Raw genomic sequence first — 26,303 nt, 5'->3', positions numbered from 1 at the left:
CGTCCGCCCCACGCACCGACGTCACCACGCCCTTCGGCGCCAAGCTGTGTCGTCGCCGTATGGGCGGGACTTCCTCTCCCGGCCCTACTGTTTCCGACGTCGTCCGGAAGTCCGGTGCTGGTCCCGTCAGTACCGGGCCATTTGGTCGCCTCACATCGCGCGGGTCTCTACTCTTCCTCCTTAGGCGACCCCCGGGCATCACCGCCGGCCCCCGACGAAGTGCACGTCGGGGATCCCGTTGCCCTCGGCTCTCGTCTTCGGCTTGGCTCCTGCCCTGCTTCCCTGCCGAGCTTACCTGCCCCGCACGGGGCCGTGTGCCGGCTGCCCATGGCGGGGGCCGCTCCGACCACGGCCTTTGGGCAGGCGGTTATTGGCCCTCCGGGCTCGGGGAAGACCACGTACTGCCTGGGCATGAGTGAGTTCCTGCGCGCGCTGGGCCGGCGTGTGGCGGTGGTGAACCTGGACCCGGCCAATGAGGGGCTGCCGTACGAGTGCGCCGTGGACGTGGGCGAGCTGGTGGGGCTGGGCGACGTGATGGACGCGCTGCAGCTGGGGCCCAACGGCGGCCTGCTGTACTGCATGGAGTACCTGGAGGCCAACCTGGACTGGTTGCGTGCCAAGCTCGACCCCCTCCGCGGCCACTACTTCCTCTTCGACTGCCCTGGCCAGGTGGAGCTCTGCACGCACCACGGAGCCCTGCGCAGCATCTTCTCCCAGATGGCGCAGTGGGACCTCAGGGTGCGTCTGGGGACGGGCAGGCCCATTTTGCAGATGGAGGAACTGAGACAGGGAAGAGAACAGATGCCACGCCCCCATGTCCCACAGCGAGGTAGGGGCCGAGACGCTTTGGAGTAAAACATGTGAATTCGAATCCTGGCTCTGCCACTGCCACTGACTCGCTGTGTGGTCCTGGGCAAGTCAGTTTATCTCTCTGAACCTCAGTTTTCTCATCTGTAAAATGGATGTGTCAGTACCCAATCTGGGATTATTGGGAGTATGGAAGTAGTTATGTGGAAGGTGGTATGGTAATTGTTGTTGTGACTTGTGGGCAAAAGAAAGTGAAAGAATAGAGTCAGGTGCAGTGTGAATTGAACCAGTTGCCCACTGGGAGGCTCAGTGCAAGGCATCTTGTAGGAAAAGATGCCCCACATCTCCTGGAATAAGGAAATGACTGTGGCTATTAGAATGAAACAGAAGCAGGAAAAAACTAATGGGAAGACTTTCCCTTTACCCTCAGAAGTCCCCAGTCTGATGGGGGAGACATAGGCCCTAATGTTCCCTGCCTCCCCAGGCCACTCTCACCCTGTCTCTTCCTTCCCTCCCAGCTGACTGCTGTCCACCTGGTGGATTCTCACTATTGCACAGACCCTGCCAAGTTCATTTCGGTACTGTGTACCTCCCTGGCCACCATGCTGCATGTGGAGCTGCCCCATGTCAACCTCCTCTCCAAGATGGACCTCATTGAACACTATGGGAAGCTGGGTAAGAGATCCTGTTCTGACAGGCAAAAAGTAGGGCAGCGGCTGGGCTGGAGTGAAGCAGAGATCTCAGCTGAAGGAAGCTGCTTCCAGGGACCATGCGTGGCCTGATGATAGTAGCCACGGTCAGGTCTGACCCCTGCGCATTTATTTTGTGGCACTCTGTGCCAGATACTGTTCTGGGTTTTGGGGACAAGAGAGCTACAGATGGTGATATGTATTATGAAGGAATTAGAAGAAAGTGATGGGATAGTGAGTGGTTGGGAGTGAGGGGAGTGAACAGTACCATCTGAGCTGAGACCAGAATAGTGAGAAGGAGCCAGCCAAGGCAGAACTGTTCCTAGGCAGAGGGACCAATAGGGGTCCCTATTTCCCTAATCCTTAAGGAAAGAGTTTTGTTTGTTTGTTTGTTGGTGGGTTGTTATTGGGTTTTTTTGCCATTTCACATGAACCACAATTTTTTTTTCTTAATTAACTTATGTTTTTGGCTGCGTTGGGTCTTCTTTGCTGAGCACGGGCTTTCTCTAGTTGTGGCGAGCAGCTACTATTCTTTGTTGCGGTGCACGGGCTCCTCATTGCGGTGGCTTCTGTTGTTGCAGAGCACAAGCTCTAGGCACGCGGGTTTCAGTAGTTGCAGCATGCGGGCTCAGTAGTTGTGGCTCGTGGCTCTAGAGCACAGGCTCAGTAGTTGTGGCGCACGGGCTTAGTTGCTCTGCGGTATGTGGGATCTTCCCGGATCAGGGATCGAACTCATGCCCCCTGCATTGGCAGGCAGATTCTTAACCACTGCGCCACCAGGGAAGTCCCGGGAAAGAGCTTTTTGTGTTCAAGGAAAAGGGGGTGGGGAGTGAAGGGAGTCCAGGGTAGCTGAGATAGTGCCCAGGGGAAGGGTGGTAGGAAACGAGGTCAGAGAGGTGGGCAGAGGCTAGAACCTGTACTGTTGAAACACAGAGGAAAGCCATTGATGAATATGAAGCAAGGGAACACCGTGAACTAAAAGGCCCTTCTGGCTACTTTGTGAATTGAAAGGGGCAAGAATGAAAACAGAGATCCTGTAGGAGATGTTTGCAGCAGCCCAGGCAGTGGTAATGGGAATGGAGAGAAGTAGGTAGATTCAAAACTTACTCAAGAAATAGGATTTGCTGGTGGATTGGATGTGGAGACAGAGGAATTAAGGATGACTCTCAGGTTTCTGACTGAACCAGTGGACAGATAAAGGTGCCATTTGTCAAGGTGGGAAAGACAGAGAGAGAAGTAGGCTGGCATGAGGCAGGGACGTTGCCTAGGGGTCTATGGCCAACATTTTTTTTCCTGCAAAATTAGTGCCCTGCTGACTGGGGCATTAGTTCCCTAAATAGCATCTTCAGCCACAAAGGAACCGAGAGAAGAATAGCTGAAATGACCAGCAGTGAGCAGGAAGGGAGGTTGTAGGGAGAGTGAAGTGTCAGGGCCTTGTCCAGGGAGGGTGACTGGCTGCCAGTTGGGACATGGAAGGATGGAGATAAAAAAGCCCCATTTATCTATGTCCAGATTTGTGTCTTCCCAAGCCTGTCTCCCCCTTCACAGCCTGCAGCCCAGATGGCTACATGCTGGTCCTCTACATTTCTAGCTCTGACTCTTGCCAGTCATCCTCACAAGAGACTGAGGTACAAACCAGATCAGGCAATTGAGGCCCAGAGACATTACATGAATAGCCCAAGGTCAGTCACTCAGCTAGCCTTTTAACTGAGGTAAAATTTAAACCAAGTGTACCTGGCTGCAGTTTCTGCATTCTCAGTGAGAAACGTACCTGTCAGGCAATCCAAGAAGTTTGTTGGAATGCCCAGCACTTTCTTCCTTGTAGGCACAGGGGTGTCAGTTTCTAATTAGAGCTGATAAGAACACAGGAAGCAGAGATCAGGGAGTGAGTCAGTCGATCCCAATAGCCTGATTCCCTCGGCTCACTTTGGGACAGACCTACTGAGTAGCCCAGCTGCTTGAGTCTTCCAGGCAGAAGTGGACAGTGCAGAGAGGCCCACTTTCCTTCTCTTAGTGCAAAGTTGGTATTCATAGAACTGAGTCAGGGACCTCTGAGTCATCTAGTCTAATCTTCTCATTTTACACTAAGAAGGAACTGACCTGGAAAGGGAAAGTGATTTTCACAAGAGGCCATCCTGCTAGATAGAGGCGCTAGATAGTGTGCCAGGTCCTGGGAGCTCTGCCTGGCTATGAGCTTTTTGAGGCAGGAACCAAGCACTATTATTGGTACATGTTCTACCTTACTACCACTGATCAAGCACTTCTCTGAACCAGACACTGGGGTTTATAGCACTTAATCCTCACAGTAGCCCCATGAGGTGGGTAACTGCCCATAGAGCTAGTAAATGGCAGAGCCAACAAGTGAAATCAAGTATTTTCTTCTTAGTAAGTTCATTTCACTGCCTCAGCAAAAGTTTGTTGAATGAATGAATGAATGAATGAGTGAGTGAGTGAGTGAATAAGGCAAAGGAAGAAGGAAAAAAATATGGTCCCTGTCCTCAAGTCTTTAGCCTGATGCCAGTTGCTCCTGAACACCAGTTTCTCTTCTTTTTATTTTCTTTTTAATTAAAATATAGTTGATATACAATGTTGTATTAAGTTCTGCTGTACAGCAAAGTGACTCAGTTATATATATACATTCTTTTTTTATATTCTTTTCCATTATGGTTTATCATAGGATATTGACTGTCGTTCCCTGTGCTAACCAGTTTCTCTTCTTAGCCTTCAACCTGGACTACTACACAGAGGTCCTGGACCTCTCCTACCTGCTTGACCACCTGGCTTCTGATCCTTTCTTCCGCCACTACCGTCAGCTCAATGAGAAACTGGTGCAGCTCATCGAAGACTACAGCCTGGTCTCCTTCATCCCTCTCAGCATCCAGGTACAAACACACCTCATTTCATTGTACTTTACTTTATCATGCTTCACAGATACTGCTTTTTTTTTTTTTTTTGGCCATGCAGCATGCAGGATTTTAGTTCCCCAACCAGGGGTCGAACCCATGCCCCATGCAGTGGAAGCACAGAGTTTTAACCACTGGACCACCAGGGAAGTCCCATGCCTCTCACTTTAAAAGCTAGAAATGATTAAGCTTAGTGAGGAAGGCATGTTGAAAAGCCAAGATAGGCCAAAAGCTAGGCCTCTTGTGCCAAACAGTTAACCAAGGTGTGAATGCAAAGGAGAAGTTCTTGAAGGAAATGAAAAGTGCTACTCCAGTGAACACAGGAATGATAAGAAAGCAAAACGGCCTTATTGCTGATATGGAGAAAGTTTTAGTGGTCTGGATACATCAAACCAGCCACAGCATTTCCTTAAGCCAAAGCCTAATTCAGAGCAAGGCCATAACTCTCTTCAGTTCTATGAAGGCTGAAAGACATGAGGAAGCTGCAGAAGAAAAGTTTGAAGCTAGCAGAGGTTGGTTCATGAGGTTTAAGAAAGGAAGCCATCCCCATAGCATAAAAGTGCAAGGTGAAGCAGCAAGTGCTGGTGTAGAAGCTGCAGCAAATTATCCAGAAGATCTAGCTAAGATAATTAATGAAGGTGGCTACACTGGGAATTCCCTGGCGGTCCAGTGGTTAGGACTCTGCGCTCACTGCGGAGGGCCTGGGGTTCAATCCCTGGTTGGGGAACTAAGATCCCACAAGTGGCCGGTGTGGCCAAAACAAAAAAGGTGGCTATACTAAACAACCGATTCTCAATGTAGACAAAACAGCCTTATACTGGAAAAAGATGCCATCTAGGACTTTCATAGCTAGAGAGAAGTCAGTGCCTGGCTTCAAGGCTTCAAAGGATAGGCTGACTCTCTTTTTAGAGGCTAATGCATCTGGTGACTTTAAGTTGAAGCCAGTGCTCATTTACGATTCCGAGAATCCTAGGGCCCTTAAGAATTCTGTTAAATCTACTCTGCCTGTGCTCTATAAATGGAACAACAAAGCCTGGATGACAGCACATCTGTTTACAACATAGTTTACTAAATATTTTCAGCCCACTATTGAGACCTGCTGCTCAGAAAAAAAGATTCTTTTCAAAATATTACGGCTCATTGACAATGCACCTGGTCATCTAAGACCTGTGATAGAGATGTTGTTTTCATGCCTGCTAACACAACACCCATTCTGCAGCCCATGGATCAAGGAGTCATATTGACTTTCAAGTCTTAGTATTTAAGAAATACGTTTCTTAAGGCTGTACCTGCCATAGATAGTGATTCCTCTCATGGATCTGGGTGAAGTGAATTGAAAACCTTCTGGAAAGGATTCACCATTCTAGATGCCATTAAGAACATTCGTGATTCTTGGGAGGGGGTCAAAATATCAGTATTAACAGGAGTTTGGAAGAAGTTGCGTCCAACCCTCGTGGATGACTTTGAGGATTTCAAGACTTCAGTGGAGGAAGTAACTGCAGATGTGGTGGAAGTAGCAAGAGAACTAGAATTAGAAGTGGAGCCTAAAGACACTGAATTGCTGCAGTCTCATGATACAACTTTTTGGATAAGGAGTTGCTTCTTATGAATGAGCAAAGAAAGTGGTTTCTTGAGATGGAATCTACTCCTGGTGAAGATGCTGTGAAGGACGTTGAAATGGTAGCAAAGGATTTAGAATATTATGTAAACTTAGTTGATATAGTAGCAGCAGGATTTGAGAGGATTGACTCCAATTCTGAAAGAAGTTCTACTGTGGGTAAACTGCTGTCAAACAGCATCGCATGTTACAGAGAAATCGCTCGTGAAAGGAAGAGTCAGTTGATGCAGCAAACTTCATTGTCGTCTTATTTTAAGACATTGCCATGGCAACACCACCCTGATCAGTCAGCAGCTATCACCACGGAGGCAAGACCCTCAACCAGCGAAAAGATTACGACTCACCGAAGGCTCAGATGATGGTCAGCATTTTTTAGCAATAAAGTCCATTTTTTTGCGCGCGGGCTTTCTCTGGCTGTGGCAAGCGGGAGGTACTCTTCGTCGTGGTGCGCGGGATTCTCACTGCAGTGGCTTCTCTTGTTGCGGAGCATGGGCTCTAGGCGCCCCGGCTCAGTAGTTGTGGCTCACAAGCTCAGTAGTTGTGGCTCACGGGCTCTAGAACGCAGGCTCAGTAGTTGTGGCACACGGGCTTACTTGCTCCACAGCATGTGGGATCTTGCTGGACAAGGGCTCGAACCCATGTCCCCTGCATTGGCAGGCGGATTCTTAACCACTGCGCCACCAGGGAAGTCCCAGCAATAAAGTACTTTTAAATTAAGGTACGTACATTGTTTTTTTGGGCATAATGCTATTGACTGTATGCTTAATAGACTACAGTATAGTGTAAACATGACTTTTATATGCACTGGGAAACCAAAAATCCATGTGACTCACTTTATCATGAAATGTGCTTTACCTTGGTGCTCTGGAACCCAACCCACAGTATCTCCGAGGTGTGCCTGTACTGGGCACTAAGAGGCCTCGTCCCTTGGCTATTGGCTCTGCAGTGCCTGGGAGCACACCAGGCTGTGTGTCCAGGAGGCTTTGAGGCCTCAAACAGTGGTCTTTGTCCTGGGTCCAACAATCATTCAGTCTCCTTGGTTTCGAGACCAGTGGTGGGCAGGATTCCAGTAAAGAGGGTAGACCAAATTTTGGCCCTATCTGTTCTGTTTTTTTGTTTTTTAATTTATTTATTTTTGGCTGTGTTGGCTCTTCGCTGCTGCGCACGGGCATTCTTTAGTTGTGGGCTACTCTTCGTTGTGGAGCACGGGCTCTAGGCATGTGGGATTCAGTAGTTGTGGCACACGGCCTTCAGTAGTTGTGGCTCACAGGCTCTAGAGCGCAGGCTCAGTAGTTGTGGCGCACGCACGGGCTTAGTTGCTCCGCGGCATGTGGGATCTTCCCGGACCAGGGATTGAACCCATGTGCCCTGCATTGGCAGGCAGATTCTTAACCACTGTGCCACCAGGGAAGCCCCCCTGTTCTGTTTTGCTGGGTTCTCTCTACACATGTTCCCTCCTCGGTGTGAAAAAGGATGAGTTCAGAAAGTCATTAGCAAGGGACTTGACCAAGGCCAGGGACAAGTCTTTCAGCCCCCTTCAAGATGGGCAACTGCCTGTTGACTTTGCAAAGTAGTACCCAACCCTTGTGCCTCTCACCTTGCACCCTGCAAAGGTAACCTGGGAGACAAAGGTGCGTGTTAGATTCCTTTCTGCTGGGGGGGAACTTAAGGGAACTTGTCTCTTCTCTGTTTAATGCCACACTTTTCTCCTCTAAAACGAGGAGGTGAAACCTATAATATTAATCATACAGTACCACTTATTGAAGACTTTCTGTGCTAGGCATTGTGCTGAGGACTGTACATGCATTATTTTGATCTCTCTTTCCCATGATGTGATGTAGGGACCATTCTTACCACTTTTATGTGGACGAACAAATAACTAACATGCATATTTATCGGGTGCCTACTGTTAGATAGGTTCTGTGCCAGGCACTGGGGATGCCTGGACAAACAAGTTCCCGACCTCAAGGGGTGCACAGTCAAGTAGGAGAGGCAGATGAGTTAATAACTTGCTAACAGTAAGATGGTAAGGATCATAGCTACAGTGGGGATAAACCCAGGGGACTGTGGGTGTGCGTAGAGGTGCTTATCTGTTCTAATTTGGGTGGGTTGGTAGTCAGGAAAGATGAGGTGTAGCCGGGCCTCTGGGCACATGTAGAAGTACTCCAGGCCAAGGGAGCTGCATGGACAGAGGCTTCATGAGGCAAGATCAAGGGGGGTGTTTGGAGACTGCAGTCGGTTTGGTACAACCTCAATTCCACATACCCCTATTTCACTCAAGAGCTGTTTCTCTCCTCCCTGCCCAGGACAAGGAGAGTATCCAGCGGGTCCTGCAGGCTGTGGATAAAGCCAATGGCTACTGCTTTGGGGTCCAGGAGCAGCGGAGCCTGGAGGCTGTTATGTCTGCCGCGGTGGGAGCTGACTTCCACTTCTCCTCGTATCCTTGCTCGCTAGCCTCCGCCACAGCCAAGAGCGGGAGGCCAGGGGCTCAGGAATGGCCATGCCTGCCCTTGCAGACGACTGATTTCATGTTGACCAGTGGGCTCCCTGGTAACTGGTCCCTTGGAAGGCTCCAGGGTTGCTTGTTCCTGAGGACAAGGGAGGCTGTTGATCAGAAGGAGCAACAAATACAGAGGCCCAGATATGAGAGAGCACTGGTCACTTAGGAGAGATGCAAGGGATTCGGTTTGCCTGGTGTCCTGAGTGTGAAGGGGAAAGGGAGATGCAGTGGGAAGGGGAGGTAGGCGATGGAGGAGTGTGGACTTCGGCCATGGGTGGCCAGTGGGAACCAGCATACTGTTGTTGAGGGGAGCGTGACGCAATCAGATGTACATTCTTGAAAAGCACCTCCAAGTGTGGAAAATGCATTTAAGGGATGTGATTGGGAGCAGGAAAGTCTTTACAGTCTCCAGGTGAGATGGGATGCAGCATTAGTAGTGACAATAGCAAAAAGGGTGTGGACTAGAAGAATGTGAAGGAGACAGATAGCTAGAGCTCGTGACCAGGTGGTTATGGGATAGAAGGAGGTGGAGCAGAAGTTAGACTCCCAAGTTTCTGGTTTAGTCAGTGGTAGGGGGTGGCTGTAGTCACTGAGCAAGAAAAGGAAGAGGAGAGGGCAGGTTTGTCACGTGGGTGGCAGGGATGGGAACTGGCAGCTGTGCTGTGTTTGAGGGGGCCATGGGATGTATTGGAACCTCAGTCTCCCTGGTTGTAGAATCTCAAGTTCTGACGCTGGAGTCCTCTAGTATAAGAGCCATGGTGGCCAACCTAGCCATAGTCAGACCCCAGACCCAGGCCTCAGGTCGGCCAGCCTCACACAGCTCCATGGGCAGTTTCCTGTGTGACTCTGATTGATGTCCTTCCTGCCCCACTTTCCTGCTATTCCAGAGAGAGCTAGAAGGCACCCTATAGCCCAAGCAGAAAGTTGTTGTTTTCTTTGAGCTCCCTTGACTTCCCTCCTCTAGCTGAAGCAGAGAAGTCATTTGCTGAGCACCTACCGTGTGCCGGTTGCCATGCTGGCGCTTTATATTCGTTGTCTCATTTGACAGAGTTCCTCACAGCTCTGTATTACAGATGCGAAAAAGCAAGTGGCAAAGTCAGGGTTTAACCCCACAGCCTGGCTCCAGAGCAGGTGCCACAACACAGAGCTGGAGGGTTAGTGCTCTCTGCTTCTCTGCTTCTCTGCAGTGTGGGCAAGAGGCAAATAGAGGAGCATTTGGGTCTGGTTACTTGGAGGGACTTCTCAGACCCAATTGTTCCCTGTTGCCTGAAGCTCTAATTATGAGGAAGGGAGTGGGATGGGAGGAACCTCCAGATGCAGCTAGAGGGCACACGTCACAGAGGTCAGATCCTACCCAGACCAGTTCTCCATCCTTGCCTATGCTATCAGCCTTGACAAGCCCTCCATCAGCACCCTGGGCCTGCAGGAGAAGTACCTGGCGCCCTCAGAGCAGTCAGTGGAGCAGGAGGCCATGAAGCTATAGCAACAAGCTGAGCTCTGGAGAACAAGACACACGACCCAGCACTGGGGAGAGTGGCAGCGGACAGCTCAGTGGCCTGCAGATCCAAGGGCAGCCCTCCCAGCCAGAGCTGGGAGACTGGCGAGGGCATACTCAGCCTTGCGGAGGACTTCTGGCCAAAAGCCACACATGTAGCCAAGCAGAGCACCAGTCACAGCCTCATGAACTCTGGGCGCTGCCACCAGGGATTCAGCACTGGTCCCACTCAGGCTGTGACGGAATGTGCTACAATACAAGAGTTTATCTTCTACTTTTTGTGGCTTCCAAACTTTCTTCAATCATCCAGGCCGAGTGAGTTGGGAATATGGGAATGTCCCCTTTCCTCAGAAGAGTCCTATTTCTTCATACTACAGGGCAGTGTTTCCCCCAAAGCACGGGATCATACTAGACGGTTGACTCTCAGTCCTCAGTTATGCTCTTTGGTTAATCTTCAGTTTTAACAGTGAACCTCAAACTTGAGGTCTCACAGACAACACTTCCTAGCAGATCTTGTAACGTTTTATTTTCATTGTCTTTATGTCATGGTTTTACTGTTTTTTGAGGTTGTGTTAACTAGTTTTCCATTTATATTAGTGATGAAAAGTTGACTTTAAAATGAAATTATTTATACAAAATGAGTTGCTTAAAGGAAAATATCAGTATGTAGTCGTATCATGAGGGCTGTGGGAAAAGTGAAGACGGCTTGAAGTTGGAAATACTGGTGTTTGCTTCCTTTGCTCTTCTTGCAACTGGTTGGATGCAATTCACATTTTCAACCAGTAGGTGGCATCCCAGGCTTATTTTTTAATTTAATTTTATTTTTTTTTCCGGCTGTAGCCTGGAGGCAGAAGGGGACAGATGGCTGTCCTGCCAGTAGTCTTATTTGCAGACACTCAGTGCTGTTAATACATGGGAAGGGCTTAGCATTTCACAAAGAGCTTCCACACACACAGTCCTCATGTGGCTTTCACAGCAGTTCCTAGGGACATAGACAAGATGGAGAATAGTACTAAGCCCCACTTTACTGTGAGGAAACAGAAAGATGAGGAGTTTGAACTTCAGTCAGCCTGTCTCTCTCATAGCTCACTTTGCTGAATACTTAATGGTGAAAAGTCAGGGCCCTCCTCCCACAGGGTTTATGACCAATCAGGAGAAAGAATTTAGACACCTGTAGGGTATTAACTGAATCATAAATCAGGGGGAAGATAGATGACTGGTGGTTCGGACAGTTGGAGAATTCAATTTAGGAAAACCGTTCTGAAGCAGCATTGAGATGGGGGTGACCGGGCTTTGCTTCTCACATTTGGTCACCAGAGCAGAAGGCAGAAGAGTTAGGGGCTGTGAGGAGGCCCCTCGGGCTGGAACAGTGTAAAAGCAGCCGACCCCGACTCCCACACCTGGCGGGACAGGGGATGATAACTGGGTGCTCCTTCCCCCGACTCTCATCTAAGGAGTTCAAAGCACCTCATCCCTATTGACACTGTACACGGTGGGGAGTGTCAACAGTGCATGCCAGGGAAACTGAGGCCAGGAGGCACTGCCTGGGGCTGGCTGTGAGTCACCTATGGGGCCTGGAGCCCAGGAATAATGACACCCAGGCTGCTGGACAGATCCCTCATCAGTTAGGGCATGAGGGTGGGTGCTGTGTTTTTGAAAGTAATACCAGTAGCTGTGGTCATGGGTTTTGATGCTTACCCCATCCTGGAGGCCCCAGCTATCACCAAAGCACCCAGCTGGAAGGAAGCATCATTTAGAACTTTATGGCCTCATATGCAAGCACCCTGAGCATTTATTCTCTGCAGTCATCAAGTGAAGAAGGATGGACAAATTCCAAACTTTATTTTCAGGCCTTGGTGTGACAACAAGGGTGTTTTCTCCTCTAGTAAATGGAGCTCTGTCCACTTCCCACTGATAGCAACGTGATTTTCTATCCCCCCTGTCATGATTGGGAGGGGATAGCACAGTGCAGAAAAGCAGAGGTGTCTGGGTTCCAGGTGAGGTCTGTTCAGCATGAAGTGTGTAGGGTAAGAGAAAGACCATCCTCGATTTGTCAGCATATGACGACTGTCCTTAAGATTTCTTTTTTTCCTGATAGAAAAGTGAAAAGCTTGGAAAATGAAAATAAGTCACCCATGATCCCACCACAGATAAATAATTTTTAAATATTTATAATAAATTTTCTATTCAAATGTATATTTTGTGTTTTTTATTTCAAGTCTTATTTTTCTATGCGTTCAGAGGGATAGCTAAAGCATTTATATACGTGGGATATATTGTTAATGCTCTGTAACCTGCTTTTTTCAGTTACCTTTATTTCATGTAACTAAAACTATAAGGACCTTTTAAATGTCTACATGATAATATTCTGGAGTATGGCTATAACATTGTTTATCCAGACTCCCATGCTTAGCCTTTAAATTGTTAGCAATTTTTTTGCTATTGTAAATAGTGCTGTGATTAATATCTTTGTCTGACTCTCTTTTTTTTTTTAACATCTTTATTGGAGTATAATTGCTTTACGATGGTGTGTTAGTTTCTGCTTTATAACAAAGTGAATCAGTTATACATATACATATGTTCCCATATCTCCTCCCTCTTGCGTCTCCCTCCCACCCTCCCTATCCCACCCCTCTAGGTGGTCACAAAGCACTGAGCTCACCTCCCTGTGCTATGCGGCTTCTTCCCCCTAGCTATCTATTTTACGTTTGGTCGTGTATATATGTCCATGCCACTCTGACTCTCTGACTTTTAACTTATGATAAAGTCCTAGAAATAAAATAGCTGATGTTTTCTAGGTTCTGGATTCATATTGCCAAAATGCCTCCCAGAAAAGTGCCACTTTACAACTCACAGGCACTGTCTGGAAGTGCTCTTCTCACCCCCGACCTCACTTGGCAATCGTGAACTTCCGGAGGGAGGAAACCATCCCTGAATGCTTTCCAAGGGACCTTCTTGGTCTTCTCTGCTAACCACTGACACTGGGCTATACTATGCATATCTTGGCTCTGAATTGGGGACTTCCAACAACTGGAAGATAGTGTTTGGAACCTATCAGTGACCACAGCTAATTGGAAAGGCTTCCAGCCCAGACAAAGAGGCTTAGGAGTGAGGGTGACACCCTAAAGCCCACAGAGCTGAAGCACAGACAGTCTGCCCTCAGCCGTTTCTGAAGTAGCAAAACGCTCACCCACAGCTGGCTGAGAATAGGAAGCCTGATCCCATTAGGGTCTGTGGGAAGATGAGGATCCCGTTAGGATCTGAGAGATTCTCTGTCCTTTCTCAAGGCTCCTGAGAGAGGCAGGGGAGTGACTTCCCAGCACTACTAAGGCCCACCCCGTTTTTGAAAGAAGCTGGGAGGGCCAACTACCTCAAAATCCTGGAGGGAAATTCTCTATCAAGCTGAGTAGCTCCCCTCCTCCCCCTTTTCCTCTCTCTTGCCCCTGGTTGTTGAGCCTTTACCCAGCCTCCTCTGGGCTGCTCACCTCCTCTTCCTGTCCCCTTTGGAAGGAAGAGTCTCAGATTACACAGACCTCAGTGGCATCAGGCTTGCTGAGGGTAGGGGAGAGCCATATGCCTCATTTCCAACCCACTGTGTCCTCCATGTCCAGCCAGGGAGCCAACTTCCCATAGCCCCAGAAGCCCAGGTGTCAAAGTGGCTCTGAGCCTTAGTCTCTTCATAAGCAAAACAAAGATGATAATATGTGTTGCCATGAGGAATAAGGTATGAAACTGCCTGGCACATAGCAGTCATGCCACGTGCTCTTATTACTGTATTCTGTTCTTTAGGAAGAAGCAGGAGGGGGGCACTTTTGTTCAGAAGAGCAATCTTGGAGCAAGCATCTGAAATCAGGTTTTCCCAAAAAGGCACTGGACACTTGGACATTTTGTGTGTGTGTGTGTGTGTGTGTGTGTGTTGGTGTGTAGGAATATCGTGCCTTTCTGGAAGGAGACACAGTGGCCTGCCTGACCCCAATGCCTTGGCCTAGGGTGCCCGGTTAGTTCTGAGAAGGTACCTTAACCCCAATACCTTGCTTTCCATCACCTACTTCTGTGGATCTACAGAGCCAATTTGGACTTTGCTCTCTGAAGTAACTGCATATAAGAGAGAAGAGTAGATACCTTCTTTAGAGAATTTTAGGTTGCAAACTTTCCCCATACAACTCAAATTCTTGGGAGAGGAAAATCTTTGTAAGCCCTGGGCCTCTGTTTCCTAGGGGATAACCTAGCAGTGCAGAAAGGATAGGACTGTGGTTACTTGACTCTTTGTGAGCCCAATTTCTATCTAGAAAGCTTTGCTTTATCCCAGAACTAGCTATATTTCCATTTTCCACAGTAGAGGACCTGGCACTAACCGGGTTTCCAGGCATTTGGAGGGACAGTTTTAAAACTAAGTTTTGAGCTCCTTCCTGCACACAAAAGCGTGCTGGAGACGCTGTGGGAAGAAGGAGGAATAATGGGACAAAGTTACCATTTTTAGGGTAACTAAAGAAAGTGCTCAAGTGGAGAGGAAACTGGAAAGAGTGGCCACCACGAAATTTCCAGCAGAACTTGGCAATCTTACCAACTTTGCCCTCTGGGACTGATTTTTTTAAATTGAGATATAATTCACATATCATAAAATTCATTATAGAGTTTACAGTTCAGTGTTTTTTCATATATTCACAAAGTTGTGCGACTATCACCACTATTTAAATCCAGAACATTTCATCACCCCAAGAGAAATTCCATATACATTAGCAGTTGGACTGAAAAAAAAAATTTTTTTTTAATTTTATTTAAGTATAGTTGATTTACAATGTTGCGTAGGACTGAAAAAATTTTAATGTCAAATTTAGGCCAGGAAAAGATGACAAGAAATGCTCACTGAGACCCCACCCTGGGTAACATTAAGAAAGCTTTAGATAGAGAAGTCTGGGACCCAGTTCAGAAGCTGGTGCCTAAGCCAGCTCACAGCTAGCTGTCTGATTTGGTGACATTCCAATCCATAGCATCTGCTTTTAAAATCTGTCAACACCAACATGCTGCCTTAGGGTAGCTCATTTCTTTCCCCATAGAGGGCAACCATGAGCGGTGTAGAGGAAGCAGGCAAAAGTCAAATGCTGAGAGAAAAGAAAGAATTTCCTTTCTCAGGACCTACCCATTAAGAGGAAGTCACCAGACCTGTCCGGTAAGAGAAACCAGGTCACTTCCAGAGCTGAGGGTAAGTCACTTGCCCTCTCCCAGAGTCTATGACTGGTTTGGAACCTTGAAACCCAACACCGTTCTGGGAAAAGAGAGGCGAAAACGAGGGACCCAGAAAGCATCAGAGTGGTCCTGCCAGCTTCCCCTGTAGAATTAGTAGCTCTGATAAGAGCCCTTTGAGTCCCATGGGTGTGACCAAACTTGGACTCTGGGGAACCTGATGAGGCTGGACTGAGTTTCCCCAATACTGTCAGGTGGAGGAGTGACCACTTGATGTCAGGCCAGTATTCTCAGGAGGCCCAGTGATCATGTAGGTCATATTTGGCAGTAAAGCTGTGCCTCAGTACTGGGCCTGATTATTCTGCTTTTGGCACAGAAATGCTGGATAAATCCTAGACTATTGATGCTGGAAGGATTAATAATGCGTAGCATGTATTGAATACGTACTATGGGCTACTTTACATGCATGTATTTGCTCAAACTTCACAGCAACTTTAAGAGGAAGGTACTATTTTTTAATCCCCAGTTCACAAATGAGGACAGAAGGTAAGCATGGTGAAAAGCCTTGGCCAAGGCAGGCTGGGAGTCAAACCCAGGCAGTTTTAACTTCACATTTTTTCGTTAGAAAGCCTTTAGTCCAAGCCCCTTATAATACAGAAGGGGAAACTGAGCCCAGGGAGGTATAACGGCTTTTCCAAGCCAGTCAGGGACACTTCCAAGCCTCCTGGTTACCTGTTCAGTGCTGCCTGGGCCCCGGAGTGTGATGGGGACACCTTGGGGGCCTTTTCCTAGCCGACCCTGCCTGCCCTGCCAGGCCCAGGCACCGCCCGTAGATCAAATGACTCAGAGGGCAGGGACTACTTTTACCGCACGACCCCGCCCTGTCCCGCTGCTCTGAGGATGCCGAGCTCTCGGGTAGGGCGGGTGGCAACTCGTCCGAGCGAAACCGGGAGAGCGCCGCCTCCGGTACCTGGCGGGGGGCGGGGGCCCCTCAGTGGCGCAGCCCGTCTCGGCGCCTGCGGGGCCGGATGGGCGGAGGGAAGACGCAATGCGCGCCGGCCGCCGCTCATTCTCCTATTGGTCAGTCGGGCCCCGGGGGCGGTACCCTGAGTATCTCCCTCCCGTGATTGGGTGACATTGGCCTCGGGCCCGCCTCCAGCCTCGGGCTGTGAAGGCCTGGCAGCGCGGGGAGGCCGCATACGTAGGCGTGTTGCAGCTGGGAGCCGGGGTTGTGGCGGGGGGGGAGGGGGGGACGGGGGAGGTGTGGAGGCGAGGGGGGCGCGGGGGAGGTGTGGAGGCGTAGGGATTCGCCGACCAAGGCCGGACGCGCTCCTCGCGGCCCTTCCCACTCAACTTGAGTCTCCTCGTCGTCAGCCCGTTTCATTTTTGTCCCCATCTCCGAAAGCTGGAGGGCGGTCTTCTCAGACCTGGGCCAGACCTTTAAAAAGGCGGCGTCATACCCCTGCCCCAGGCCGTACTCCCCTCCGCTCAGATCTAATGACTCTTTCCCGCTTTCAGATCTCAGGTGCCCAGAGCGGCTCACTGCAGCGTACCCCTCCGGCGCTGTCCTCGACCTCACACCTGAGACTGCACTGGTTTCCTGTCCCCTCAGACCTGAGCTCTTAAGCCTCCCGCCCCGCGGCCCCGGCAGAGAAGCCTCCAAGCTGTCTTTGCACTCACCTGACCCTCTCGGGACGGACCAGTTTCGGGGGACCAGACCAGACCCTGATGGAGAGAGCTGGACCCCCCCCAGCCTCTCTCCTGGAGTCACTGGCTCCAGAGTCTTGTCTGCGGGTCACTGAGCCAGTCCCATGGGAGGGTCTCTAACTCATACACCAAACCCTGTCCCGTCCCTCTGCAATAACTGGAAAAGACAGGAGGAGTGTCACAGGGGAACTTTATTGAGAGGAAACATGGTCACACCCAGCAGACATGCTTTCCCTCGCTTCCTTGGTCTTGCTCGCTGCATGCACACACCCCCTCTCTCTCTCTCTCATCTCCAGCCTCTGCCACACAATTGAGTTCTCAGCCACAAAGGTGGGATACTCCTCAATTCCTAAGATCCAGAGGCAGCAGGGGCAGGAGGGGGGCGGGGTGGGGAGGAAGTGGCCAGGTTCAGGGGTGGGGTCGGGGGGCGGCGGAGGTGCAGAGAGCAGGGCTGGGTGGAATGACCAGTGGCCAGGAGCACCTGACAGCTGCAGGAAGCATGGAATCCTCTGGCTCCAGGCGGCCTCAGCTCTGCTGGTTCCTCTCTGTGGAGCCTTTCTGAGCGGGGGCAGAGCATTTGGGGAGAAGGGTTGGGCCTCCCACCCCGTACAAGTCCTCTCTGCCAGGAGTGGGGGACGAGCGGGCAGGGCAGGGAGGGCAGCGGGCACGGCTCAGCTCTGGGGCTCCTCGGGAGCCTCGCACCCCTCTTCCCCGGCGTTGTCGGCCGTCCACAGTGTCAGGTTGTCCCGCAGCAGCTGCATGATGAGGGTGCTGTCTTTGTAGGAGTCCTCGCTGAGGGTGTGCAGGTCAGCCATGGCCTCGTCGAAGGTGGTCTTGGCCAGCGAGATGGCCGCCTCGGGGCTGTTGGCGATCTCATAGTGGAAGACGGAAAAGTTCAGGGCCAGGCCCAAGCGGATGGGGTTGGTGGGCGGCATCTCCTTCTTGCTGATGTCCATGGCATCCTGGTAGGCTGACCGGGCTGAGTCAATGATGCGCTTCTTGTCATCACCGGTGGCCACCTCAGCCAGGTACCGGTAGTAGTCGCCCTTCATTTTCAGGTAGAAGACCCGACTTTCGGCGTCACCGGCCTCCTTGATGAGATGGCTGTCCAGCAAGCCCAACACCGTGTTGCATACGCCCCGGAGCTCCTTCTCCACCTTCTCCCGGTACTCTCGCACCTCCGGGCCCTTCTCTTCTGAGCCCTCCTCGTTGCCCTTCTGCTCGATACTGGTCAGGACTCTCCACGCAGCCCGCTGGCCACCCACCACATTCTTGTAGGCCACTGAGAGCAGGTTGCGCTCTTCGCAGGATAGCTCCTCACCCTTTTCCACGGCGCTCTTCATGAAGGCTGCCATGTCCTCATAGCGTTCAGCCTGCTCGGCCAACTTGGACTTCTGGATCAGGCTGGCTCTCTCCATGGCTCTGGGGACAGACAGGCGGCAGGCTAACTGGCTGCCTCGGAACCGATGCCGGGTTCTGTGCCTCTCCCGCTCTCGGCCTGCCTTTTGGCTGGAAGGCCAGGCCCACAGCAGGGTGGGGAGGGGCAGAGGGCGGGACTGGGGCCCCAGACCTGCCTCCTCTCCTCTTCCCCACCACACCCTTTCCGGCTCTTCCTTAAAGGTGAAAGGGCTGGGATGTGGGGTGAGTCATTGGGACAGTCAGCAGGAGAAATCTGGGCGTTGGCCACACCTGCACTGACACCTCTCCAGCCTCCAGGCTGCCCCCTCTTGTTCAGGGTTTCCATTACATTGCCACATGAGGTAGCTGCCCCAGTTTCTCAAATCAGATCCTCCTTCACCGTGTCCTTCCAGGGGCTGAGGATGGCTTCAGCTACCTGACCGCTGTGGGCCTAGGCAGAGCCCATGAAGCCAGGTGCAGGAGGATGGGGTTCCTGATCCTGCCAGGTACATTTCCCCCATTGGTTCAGGTGAGATAACTCATTGTTTAGGTAGGGCTGTAGTTTCCCAAGCACCTTCATACCCGTGATCTATAGTCTCTGCTGTGTCTCTGCAAAATGGGCAGGACTGTGACTACTACTCCCACTGCAGAGATGGGAATACTAAGGCTCAGAGAGGGATGAGATTTGCTCAGGGTCACACAGCTTTGGCTTCTCTCCCATCAAGGCTTCTGACTTGTGAGCTCCAGGCTGTATTTAGAAGTAAGATGCAGGCTTCTTCCAGAGTCTACCTGAAATGGTTCCATCCCCCACTCCTCACTCCCCCTCAGGGTCCTGTCCCCTCTGAGCTCCCAAAATGCACAAGCAGCAGCGTTCAGGGTGTCACTTAATGAGGTGTTTAACGATCGGCTTCTGACGCTCCAGCCCAGCCTTTGTAATCAGTCACCCAGTAGGTTTTTTTGATACCTTCCCCATCACAGCACAATTTTCCCTTTCAAGTTGGTGGCCTGTTGCCACTTGTCTGAGGACTTACCCTCTGGCTCTCCACACCAGGTCACCTCGCCCCTCCAAGCCACCTGCCATCATGCATCAGTGGGGCTCGCAGAGGGTGGGGACCCAGCTCACTGACTATCCCACTTTCCTGCCTGACTCAGCCCGCCTTCTGTCAGAGGCTGGGAAGCAGGCCACCTGGGTACTCTGCCCAGTTTGCTTCCCCAGGGTGGGATGCTAGTAACCGGGGAGAGGGACAGGACCGAAAAGAAGGAGGTGGCTGTCACACAGGCCATTTTTTTTTTAAGGGCTTTAAATGCTTGGCTTTTTATTTATTCTATTTTTTATTTTATTTATTTATTTATTTTTGGCTGTGTTGGGTCTTCATTTCTGTGCGAGGGCTTTCTCTAGTTGTAGCAAGCGGGGGCCACTTTTCATCGTGGTGCGCGGGCCTCTCACTATCGCGGCCTCTCTTGTTGTGGAGCACAGGCTCCAGACACGCAGGCTCAGTAGTTGTGGCTCACGGGCCTAGTTGCTCCGCGGCATGTGGGATCTTCCCAGACCAGGGCTCGAATCCGTGTCCCCTGCATTAGCAGGCAGATTCTCAACCACTGCACCACCAGGGAAGCCCCCACACAGGCCATTTTGTTTTACGGGGCAGCAGTCCTAGCTGAGTGCTGCCTTCCCCAGCCTGCCTCTCAGAAGTTTCCCTGCCCCTTCCCGTTGACCATGGCCCCACCTCTGACCCCTGGCAGAGGCCTCAGAGATGGAGACTGCTCTGTTGCCAATCTTCTGTCCCTGTTCACTGAGGTGCTATCTTTGTGTCAGCCAAGAATTTCACCTAAAGGTGTTGGCATTGCACCTATGAGGGTGTGTTCCTGCTTATCTGCTCCACCCCTAGCCAAAGCTCAGATGGGACTCAGGGGTGGGGCTCCTCTCTCTGGGATCCAGCCAGTTTAATCCTTGAACCAGGACGATTTCACAGGCCTGTCCGTCCCCAGTTCCTCTTGGTGTCTGAATACCCACCTTCCCCTCCTGGAGGGACTCTGAGGCCCAAAGATGAGATCTGCCAAGGAAGCAGAAGGGATTTTAGGCTTGCCATCCCGAAGGCTTTGCTTAAATCAGATCACTGACACGGAAAACGCTAGAAACAAAATACACTGAAGTACCAATTTACAGAGTATATCTTAAGGTAGTAGGAGTCAAAGTAGGGTTTTTTTTCTTTTGATTTTCCTAGTATCTTCAGGTTACCAATGGTGAATGTGTATTATTTTTCTATGACAGACAGAATAGCCTAGTATGTTTGGAATCAGACTGCCTGGGTTCAGTTCTCACAAGCTGCTGTGGCTTTGTCTAAGTGACAACCTCCGTGAGCCTTAGTTCTCCTAAGTATAAAACGGGGCTTGTTGTGAGGAAAGCACTTAGTAGAGTGGATGGTAACTATTAACATTGCGTGAAAAAAAATCCACATGATAATAATGTCTATTATTATAAACATACACACTCAAAGCACTAATATGGAGCTGGTTTCTATGAAATAAGGTAGGACCTCAAACCAGGCCTCAGCCAAAGGCCAGACCCTGCCCAGCTGCAGAGAAGACGAATGAATGGTCAGATGCACTCGCTCAGCACTGCCTCCTCGCTCTCCAGCCCAGACATTCCTCTGGCCTGCGCAGGCCCTGGGCCCTCAAGGACCTTCCTTCGTATTAGTCATCCAGCTCAGGCTTTCCCAAGTCCTGGGGGAAAGCAGGAGATCCCACAACACTAGAAACCTGGAGGGCAGGGCCTGATAGGCCTAGGAATTTTGGAGATGCTTCTGTCACAAGGGAGGAAGCACGCTCTTCCTACCACTCGAGCCAGGAGACCTGAGGGTTCACACTACAAGCTCTATGCCCTCCGCACAGTGATGAGCAGGCCAGGCCACCTAACACCTCCTGCCCGCTCTGGCCTGTCGGTCCTGACTCAGTTCCTGTCTCAGGCACCTCCCTTTGCCTCCAGGCCTCCCTTTCCCAAGTCCAGGAGCCCAGGCAGGCAGGAGGCAGCAGGCCCTGGCAGGGCACGGAGTTCCACCGTCAGCCACCTGAGTCAGCAGGACAGGAGTGGGGGCTGCAGCCCAAAGGGGCTTTCCTCATCCTGCCTGCTACCTCCCCACCCTCTCATATAGCATCCATCCTACCAGCAGGATCAAAGCCTCTGGTCTCACAGACAACCAATCCGTCTTAGCCAGTAATAGCAGGCTTTGAAGGGTTGTGGCATAGAGAAGATAGCTACCTCCGTTGAGAAAAAGGCTAGGGCTCTGATTGTAGCAGGAGGGATTCTGGTTAGATTTCAGAAAGAACTTCCTAGGAAATTTTTTCAGTCTTGGAATGATCAAATTAAACAGGTGACTGGAGAAACTATGGCACCTTCTCCCTTGGTTAGCTGTGAACAAGGGTTCAGTTATTCAGCTAAGAGCTCACGGTACTAGTTGGTTGCCTTTGGGAGAGAGATTACTTTTAAGTGACTCAGCTATCTGAGTCTTTTCTTCCTCAAGGTGCTGCTGTTTAGAGCACCCTACGTCTCCTAGGCCATTCCAGTCGAGGACACAGTGTGGAATTACTGGAAAGAGAATGGAATAAGGTCCGGGTGTGGAACTGCATCCCAGCTCTATTATAAGGCTTTGAGCAGGTCCCTTCCTGCCTTTTGGCCTCAGTTTCCCCATCAGTACAAGGAGGCCAACACAGATCATCACTAAGCCCCCTGTTGGCTCTGAATGACATTCTCTAATTTTAGGGTTTCTCCCTGAGATCCCCTCCTCCCACAGCAGCCAAATTCATTCCTTGGGTGGTGCAGAAGGGTCAGAGGTTGGGGCAGAGATCAGGTTCAAATCCTGGATTTATCAGCTGGGAGACCCTGGGAAATTTCCATGCCTTTCTTGAGCCTCTGTTCCCTCACCTGTAAAAGGGCTGTCATTGCCTTCTTCATAGGTTTAGGGAAGAGAACGGGTAAGCCCTTGCTGAATGGCCACCGTAATTATTTTTTAGCTCTTAGAACACTGTGTGTGTATCTCGATGTGGGGCAGCAGCTGGGGAAAGGGAAGGTTCCATTGTTACCCTGGCTGGGCTCAGTTCAGGGGTGTGACAGTCCCTGACTGGAGTTAAACCCTCTGTCCCAGCCTAGGCTGGGACCTTTCCGAGTTCAGAGGTCAGCTAAGGTCTCTGGAACTGAGACCAGGAGTTCCAGAGGGGCAGGGTGACGATGACACTAGCCACTCTTCCTGTGTCACTTCTGGCTCCGCTGTGCCTCTTTTTTAAATCTCCAGGACAGCACTGACCAGCTGACAAGGCTGGCGATGAGGGTGAGCCAGGTGTTCTGCAGGTCCATCACAGGCCCCAGCCCTGGACCCCAAAGCAGAGGTGGTACCAGACAGCCAACGGTGTGGCAAGAAGAGGGAAATCTTTATTTTGGTTAAAAAAGGTACAGGACAGCAGACAAGCAGCACCCACCGCACGCCCATGGGCTCAGCTGACTTCCTGGGCCCGGCCTGGTTTCCTTTAGTTCCTCTGGAGAGCACGGGGTTGCCAGAGCCAGCTCAGTCCCTCAGTGCCTGGAGCAAAGGGTACAAGCATTCTCCCGGCGTCCTACCTGCTCCGGGGGTGGGGGTGGCGCCGTGGGAACAGCGTCAGACCAGCTGTGCTTAGGACAGTCACCGAACTTGTTCAGCAGCATCAGTCAGCACCCCAGACGGCTCCGTGAAGAAACCTGCTCGGCTGACTAGAGCTGCGCCTGATTCTGGGGCTGGGCAGGCTCTAAGGCGAGATTCCTAGAGTCCTGACTCCTTACAGATCCGGGGAAGGGGAAGGAGAGCGGAGGAGGGGAGGGCGAGTTTCAGCATAGTATTATGTCATCGTGCCGACAGCAGCTTTATGGCTTTCTACGCTGGCCGCGTGGAGGGGGGCGGGGGCAGAGAGGCCAGCCCCTGCCTCCTGTGGGGGGCCCTAGTGAGAACACGTGTGGGGCAGGCTTGGGGGCAGACCCTGTAGGCACAGACGGTGGCCCGGGTTAGGCAGGTGGAGGTGCCGGGTGCCTGGCTCCCCCCAGGCCGCTCCTGGAGAGGCAGAGAGCAGCGGTCTTCAGGAGGTCCTTAAGCCCCCGCACGCACTGGAGATCCAGGGCAGGAGAGCAAAGAGGGAGAAGAGAGAGGGTTAGCGAGACGGGAGGAGAGAGGAGGCCCACAGGGGTGCCACAGCACCTGCCTCTTCCCCACAGAAGGGCCAAGGCTTGGGCAGCAGGCAACAAAGCAGGAGAGAAAAAGGGCAGGTGAGAGAAAGCTCAGCAGGGACAGAAAGCCAGGACACAGTGTTAGTGATCGAGGGCCCCTGCACGCCAGGACACCACCCGAAGGGGCCCCAGCACCTCGGAGCAGGGGCGCATCCTCTCCCCGACCTCGCTCTTCACCTCCTGCTCCAGCTGGGGAGCTGCTCTGTGCGAAGCCACTTCCTCAGTCCAGAGTGGGGCTGGGCTTCTAGACCTGCCCCAACACCCCGGCCCTTCTGCTTAGGGGGGAGTCCTGGGGGCCCCACCACGGCCAGCACACACACCACACCACACGCCAGACAGATGAACGGGCTCCGTGGGGGTGGCGAGGCATGCGATGAGGATGAAACAGTGTGTGAGGGGAGCAGGCGGTGCTGGCTGACGGGGAGATACGGTCTTACCAGCTAACCCTCTGCAAAGAGGCCTGTTAGCTCCCCTCAGGCTGTGCAGGAGATGGCAAAATCCTGACATGTGTCCTGGGGGAGATACCAGAGGTGGGCCAGCGTTACGAGCTGTCTGGCCGGGCCCTGCTGCCCAGGCGGGGGCGGGGGCCAGGGAGGCTCTGGCTCTCAAACTGGAATCCACTGCCTTATAAACATTTTCTTAGCTGAGCAGTCCCTGGGGGTCAGCATGGAAAGACAGCAAGGAGGAAGAACTCAGGGGTCTCCAAGCCCCCAAGGCAGGGGAAGGTAGAGGCGACAAAGAAGAGACAGGATGGCCTTTTCTTACACGCCTGCGGGGGCCTAGCTGCAGCCCCCTCTGCTCAGCCTCCAGCAGACAGACTCCAGCCAGGGGAGGAGAACGTTAGCCAGGTCACTGGGCTGCCTGCCTTCTTTCTGTCTCCCCAGGAAAGACCAAGTTTGGCTGGAAGAATAGAGAGCTGCCAGTTGGGGCCTCAGCAAAGAAAGAGCAAACAAAAACCAAACCAAAGCAAATCAATTCTTAAAAACAAAAATTTTATTACAAGCAGGAACAAAGAATACTGGCTTAAATAAAAGGCAGGTAGGAGCCCCCTCCTCTAGCCAGCTTCCTCCCCACCCCCACTGCCACGGCAGCATGGCCCAGGGTCCTGAGGCTGGGGCGAAGCTGCTTCTCCCAGAGGGAACCCCTTGCAGCTGCCACTTCTCAGCTGCCTGTGACCCGCTAGCCTCTGCAGCAAGGACGGACAAGACGCGAGGACTTCCTGTGTCACCTTCCAAGGGCTTCGGCCCACTTAAAGGGCCAAGGAAGGAGACAGAGGGACAATTTCCTATCTATTTTGACAAGAAACTAAAACTCCCAGGAGAGGAGGGACATCCTCTAAGTTTCTGACCCAGATTTAGGCCAACCTTCACTCGTCTCTCGGCCCACCCTGTTCCTTCCTTTTCTCTGGAGGGAGGCCTCCAGTTGGCCGACTCCCCATACTCTAGCCCCTGGCACTGGGTCCCATACTCAGACCTTGGAGGAAGGAGTGTGGCGTGCAGGATGGCAGCCGCTCCCCACAGCCATTACCCCATCCACCTGACCAGGCCCCAGCCTGTCTGGGCAGGTCCCAGCTGGAAGCCTGACCTGGGGGCTGGGCGGCTGAGTCCCAGCCAGTTTGTCTGAAGTCCTTGGAGGAGGGGAAGATAGGAAGGTGAGACTGAACTGCCGCAGGAGCCCAGGGGTCTCCTGTGACCAATGCACACACTCCCTGTGCCCATGGTTCAGGCTGCTCCCGCTGTTGCCACCACCAGCTGACACCCAAGGGGGACAGTGGCGAGTGAGGCAGCCCAGGGGGTGTGGGGGAGTGGGAGCCAACCACATTCATACGGGCACGCGACCGCACACACACATACACACACACACACACACACACACACACACTCACTCACTCACGGCCAGAAGGTCTCTTGTAATAAACTTATTAAAACCAAGTTGCCTTCTGATAACCCTTAACCTGGCACTACACAGATAGCAGTGTGGCCGACTTCATTTTTCTTCTTCCATTTAAAAAAGGCTATGTAGAAAAGAGGTCTATAAAATTGTGCAAAATACCCAGCATTAATAAACCCATTTCAAGTATTGCCAGCATGAGTATAAGCTGCCCATCCCCAGACCTGACTTGGGAGGAAGGTGAGGGGCCAGGCTGGGGCCCTGGAGAACCGTCCGTGGGCAGAGAGAGGGCCAGGCCCCCCGCTTCCTAGTGTGCTGCCCAGGAATCATGCAGGAGCTGAGGTCTCGGGTGCCTGGCTCCGGTTTGGCTTCCTCTGACACAGGCTACCCCTGCCACCCCCAGCTCTGCCCTCTCTACCTGGAGCCCCAGCTCTAGTCTACTGGCCAACTCCATACAAAAACAAAAATGGAAGAAAGAACAATGGCTATCACAAAAAGAATGAAGGAGACCACAGACCAAAGCAGACCCCAGAAGCATCCTCTCCGACAGCCTGCTGTCCAGAGCCGATTGCTCCTCCGTCCTGCTTCACCCCTTGGACCCCGGCCCAGCAGGGCCCAGCAGCTCTCCCACCTCGGAGGCATCACACTGAGTCCGCACCCTCACTCACACGGGGCACGGCTCAGAGGCACGGCAGAGGCTTGGCGTGGTCCCCTGGGCGGCCTCAGGAGCCCTGGCCTCTCTCTCCTGTCACTCCTGCCACTGATCAGCTGGGGGAATTTGGCACCCAAGACCGTGGGAACCTGGCTTAGGGAGCAGAGGGTACAGCCATGGCACAGTGTGGGGAAAGCCACGCAGGGTGGGAA

The 26,303-nt window shown here is 51.9% G+C and overlaps 2 protein-coding genes across 3 annotated transcripts; one reads left to right on the top strand and one right to left on the bottom strand.

Moving 5' to 3' along the window:
* Positions 1-119: 119 nt before the first annotated feature.
* Positions 120-10,636, top strand: GPN2 (GPN-loop GTPase 2). The gene is made up of 5 exons (XM_065885618.1): positions 120-738; positions 1,326-1,482; positions 4,218-4,378; positions 8,324-8,454; positions 9,928-10,636. The coding sequence occupies exons 1-5, from the start codon at positions 328-330 to the stop codon at positions 9,998-10,000; spliced, it is 933 nt and encodes a 310-aa protein (XP_065741690.1). The 5' UTR covers positions 120-327; the 3' UTR covers positions 10,001-10,636.
* A 6,439-nt stretch (positions 10,637-17,075) lies between these two features.
* On the bottom strand, positions 17,076-25,284 carry SFN (stratifin). 2 transcript variants are annotated; one of them, XM_065872996.1, is made up of 2 exons: positions 25,251-25,284; positions 17,575-18,323 (listed from the first exon to the last, which is right to left on the bottom strand). In XM_065872996.1, exon 2 carries the CDS (start codon positions 18,319-18,321, stop codon positions 17,575-17,577), a length of 747 nt encoding a protein of 248 aa, XP_065729068.1. In that variant the 5' UTR covers positions 18,322-18,323; positions 25,251-25,284. The 2 variants fall into 2 exon arrangements, with proteins under 2 accessions (XP_065729061.1, XP_065729068.1); XM_065872989.1 differs by lacking the exon at positions 25,251-25,284 and having other exon boundaries at positions 17,076-18,369.
* Positions 25,285-26,303: the final 1,019 nt, after the last annotated feature.

The sequence above is a fragment of the Phocoena phocoena genome, chromosome 1 (assembly GCF_963924675.1).
Source record: "Phocoena phocoena chromosome 1, mPhoPho1.1, whole genome shotgun sequence".
NCBI classification, from domain to species: domain Eukaryota; kingdom Metazoa; phylum Chordata; class Mammalia; order Artiodactyla; family Phocoenidae; genus Phocoena; species Phocoena phocoena.
The sequence above is the reverse complement of the archived record's forward strand: the minus strand, read 5'-3'. Positions and strand labels throughout refer to the sequence as shown.

Bases quoted from the DNA above. Each gene is read 5' to 3' on its own strand.
- GPN2 (XM_065885618.1), top strand. From the start codon at position 328: ATGGCGGGGGCCGCTCCGACCACGGCCTTTGGGCAGGCGGTTATTGGC. The intron at 1,483-4,217 runs GTAAGAGATCCT...TTCTCTTCTTAG, and splicing joins TGAACACTATGGGAAGCTGG to CCTTCAACCTGGACTACTAC. The intron at 4,379-8,323 runs GTACAAACACAC...CTCCCTGCCCAG, and splicing joins TCATCCCTCTCAGCATCCAG to GACAAGGAGAGTATCCAGCG.
- SFN (XM_065872996.1), bottom strand. From the start codon at position 18,321: ATGGAGAGAGCCAGCCTGATCCAGAAGTCCAAGTTGGCCGAGCAGGCT.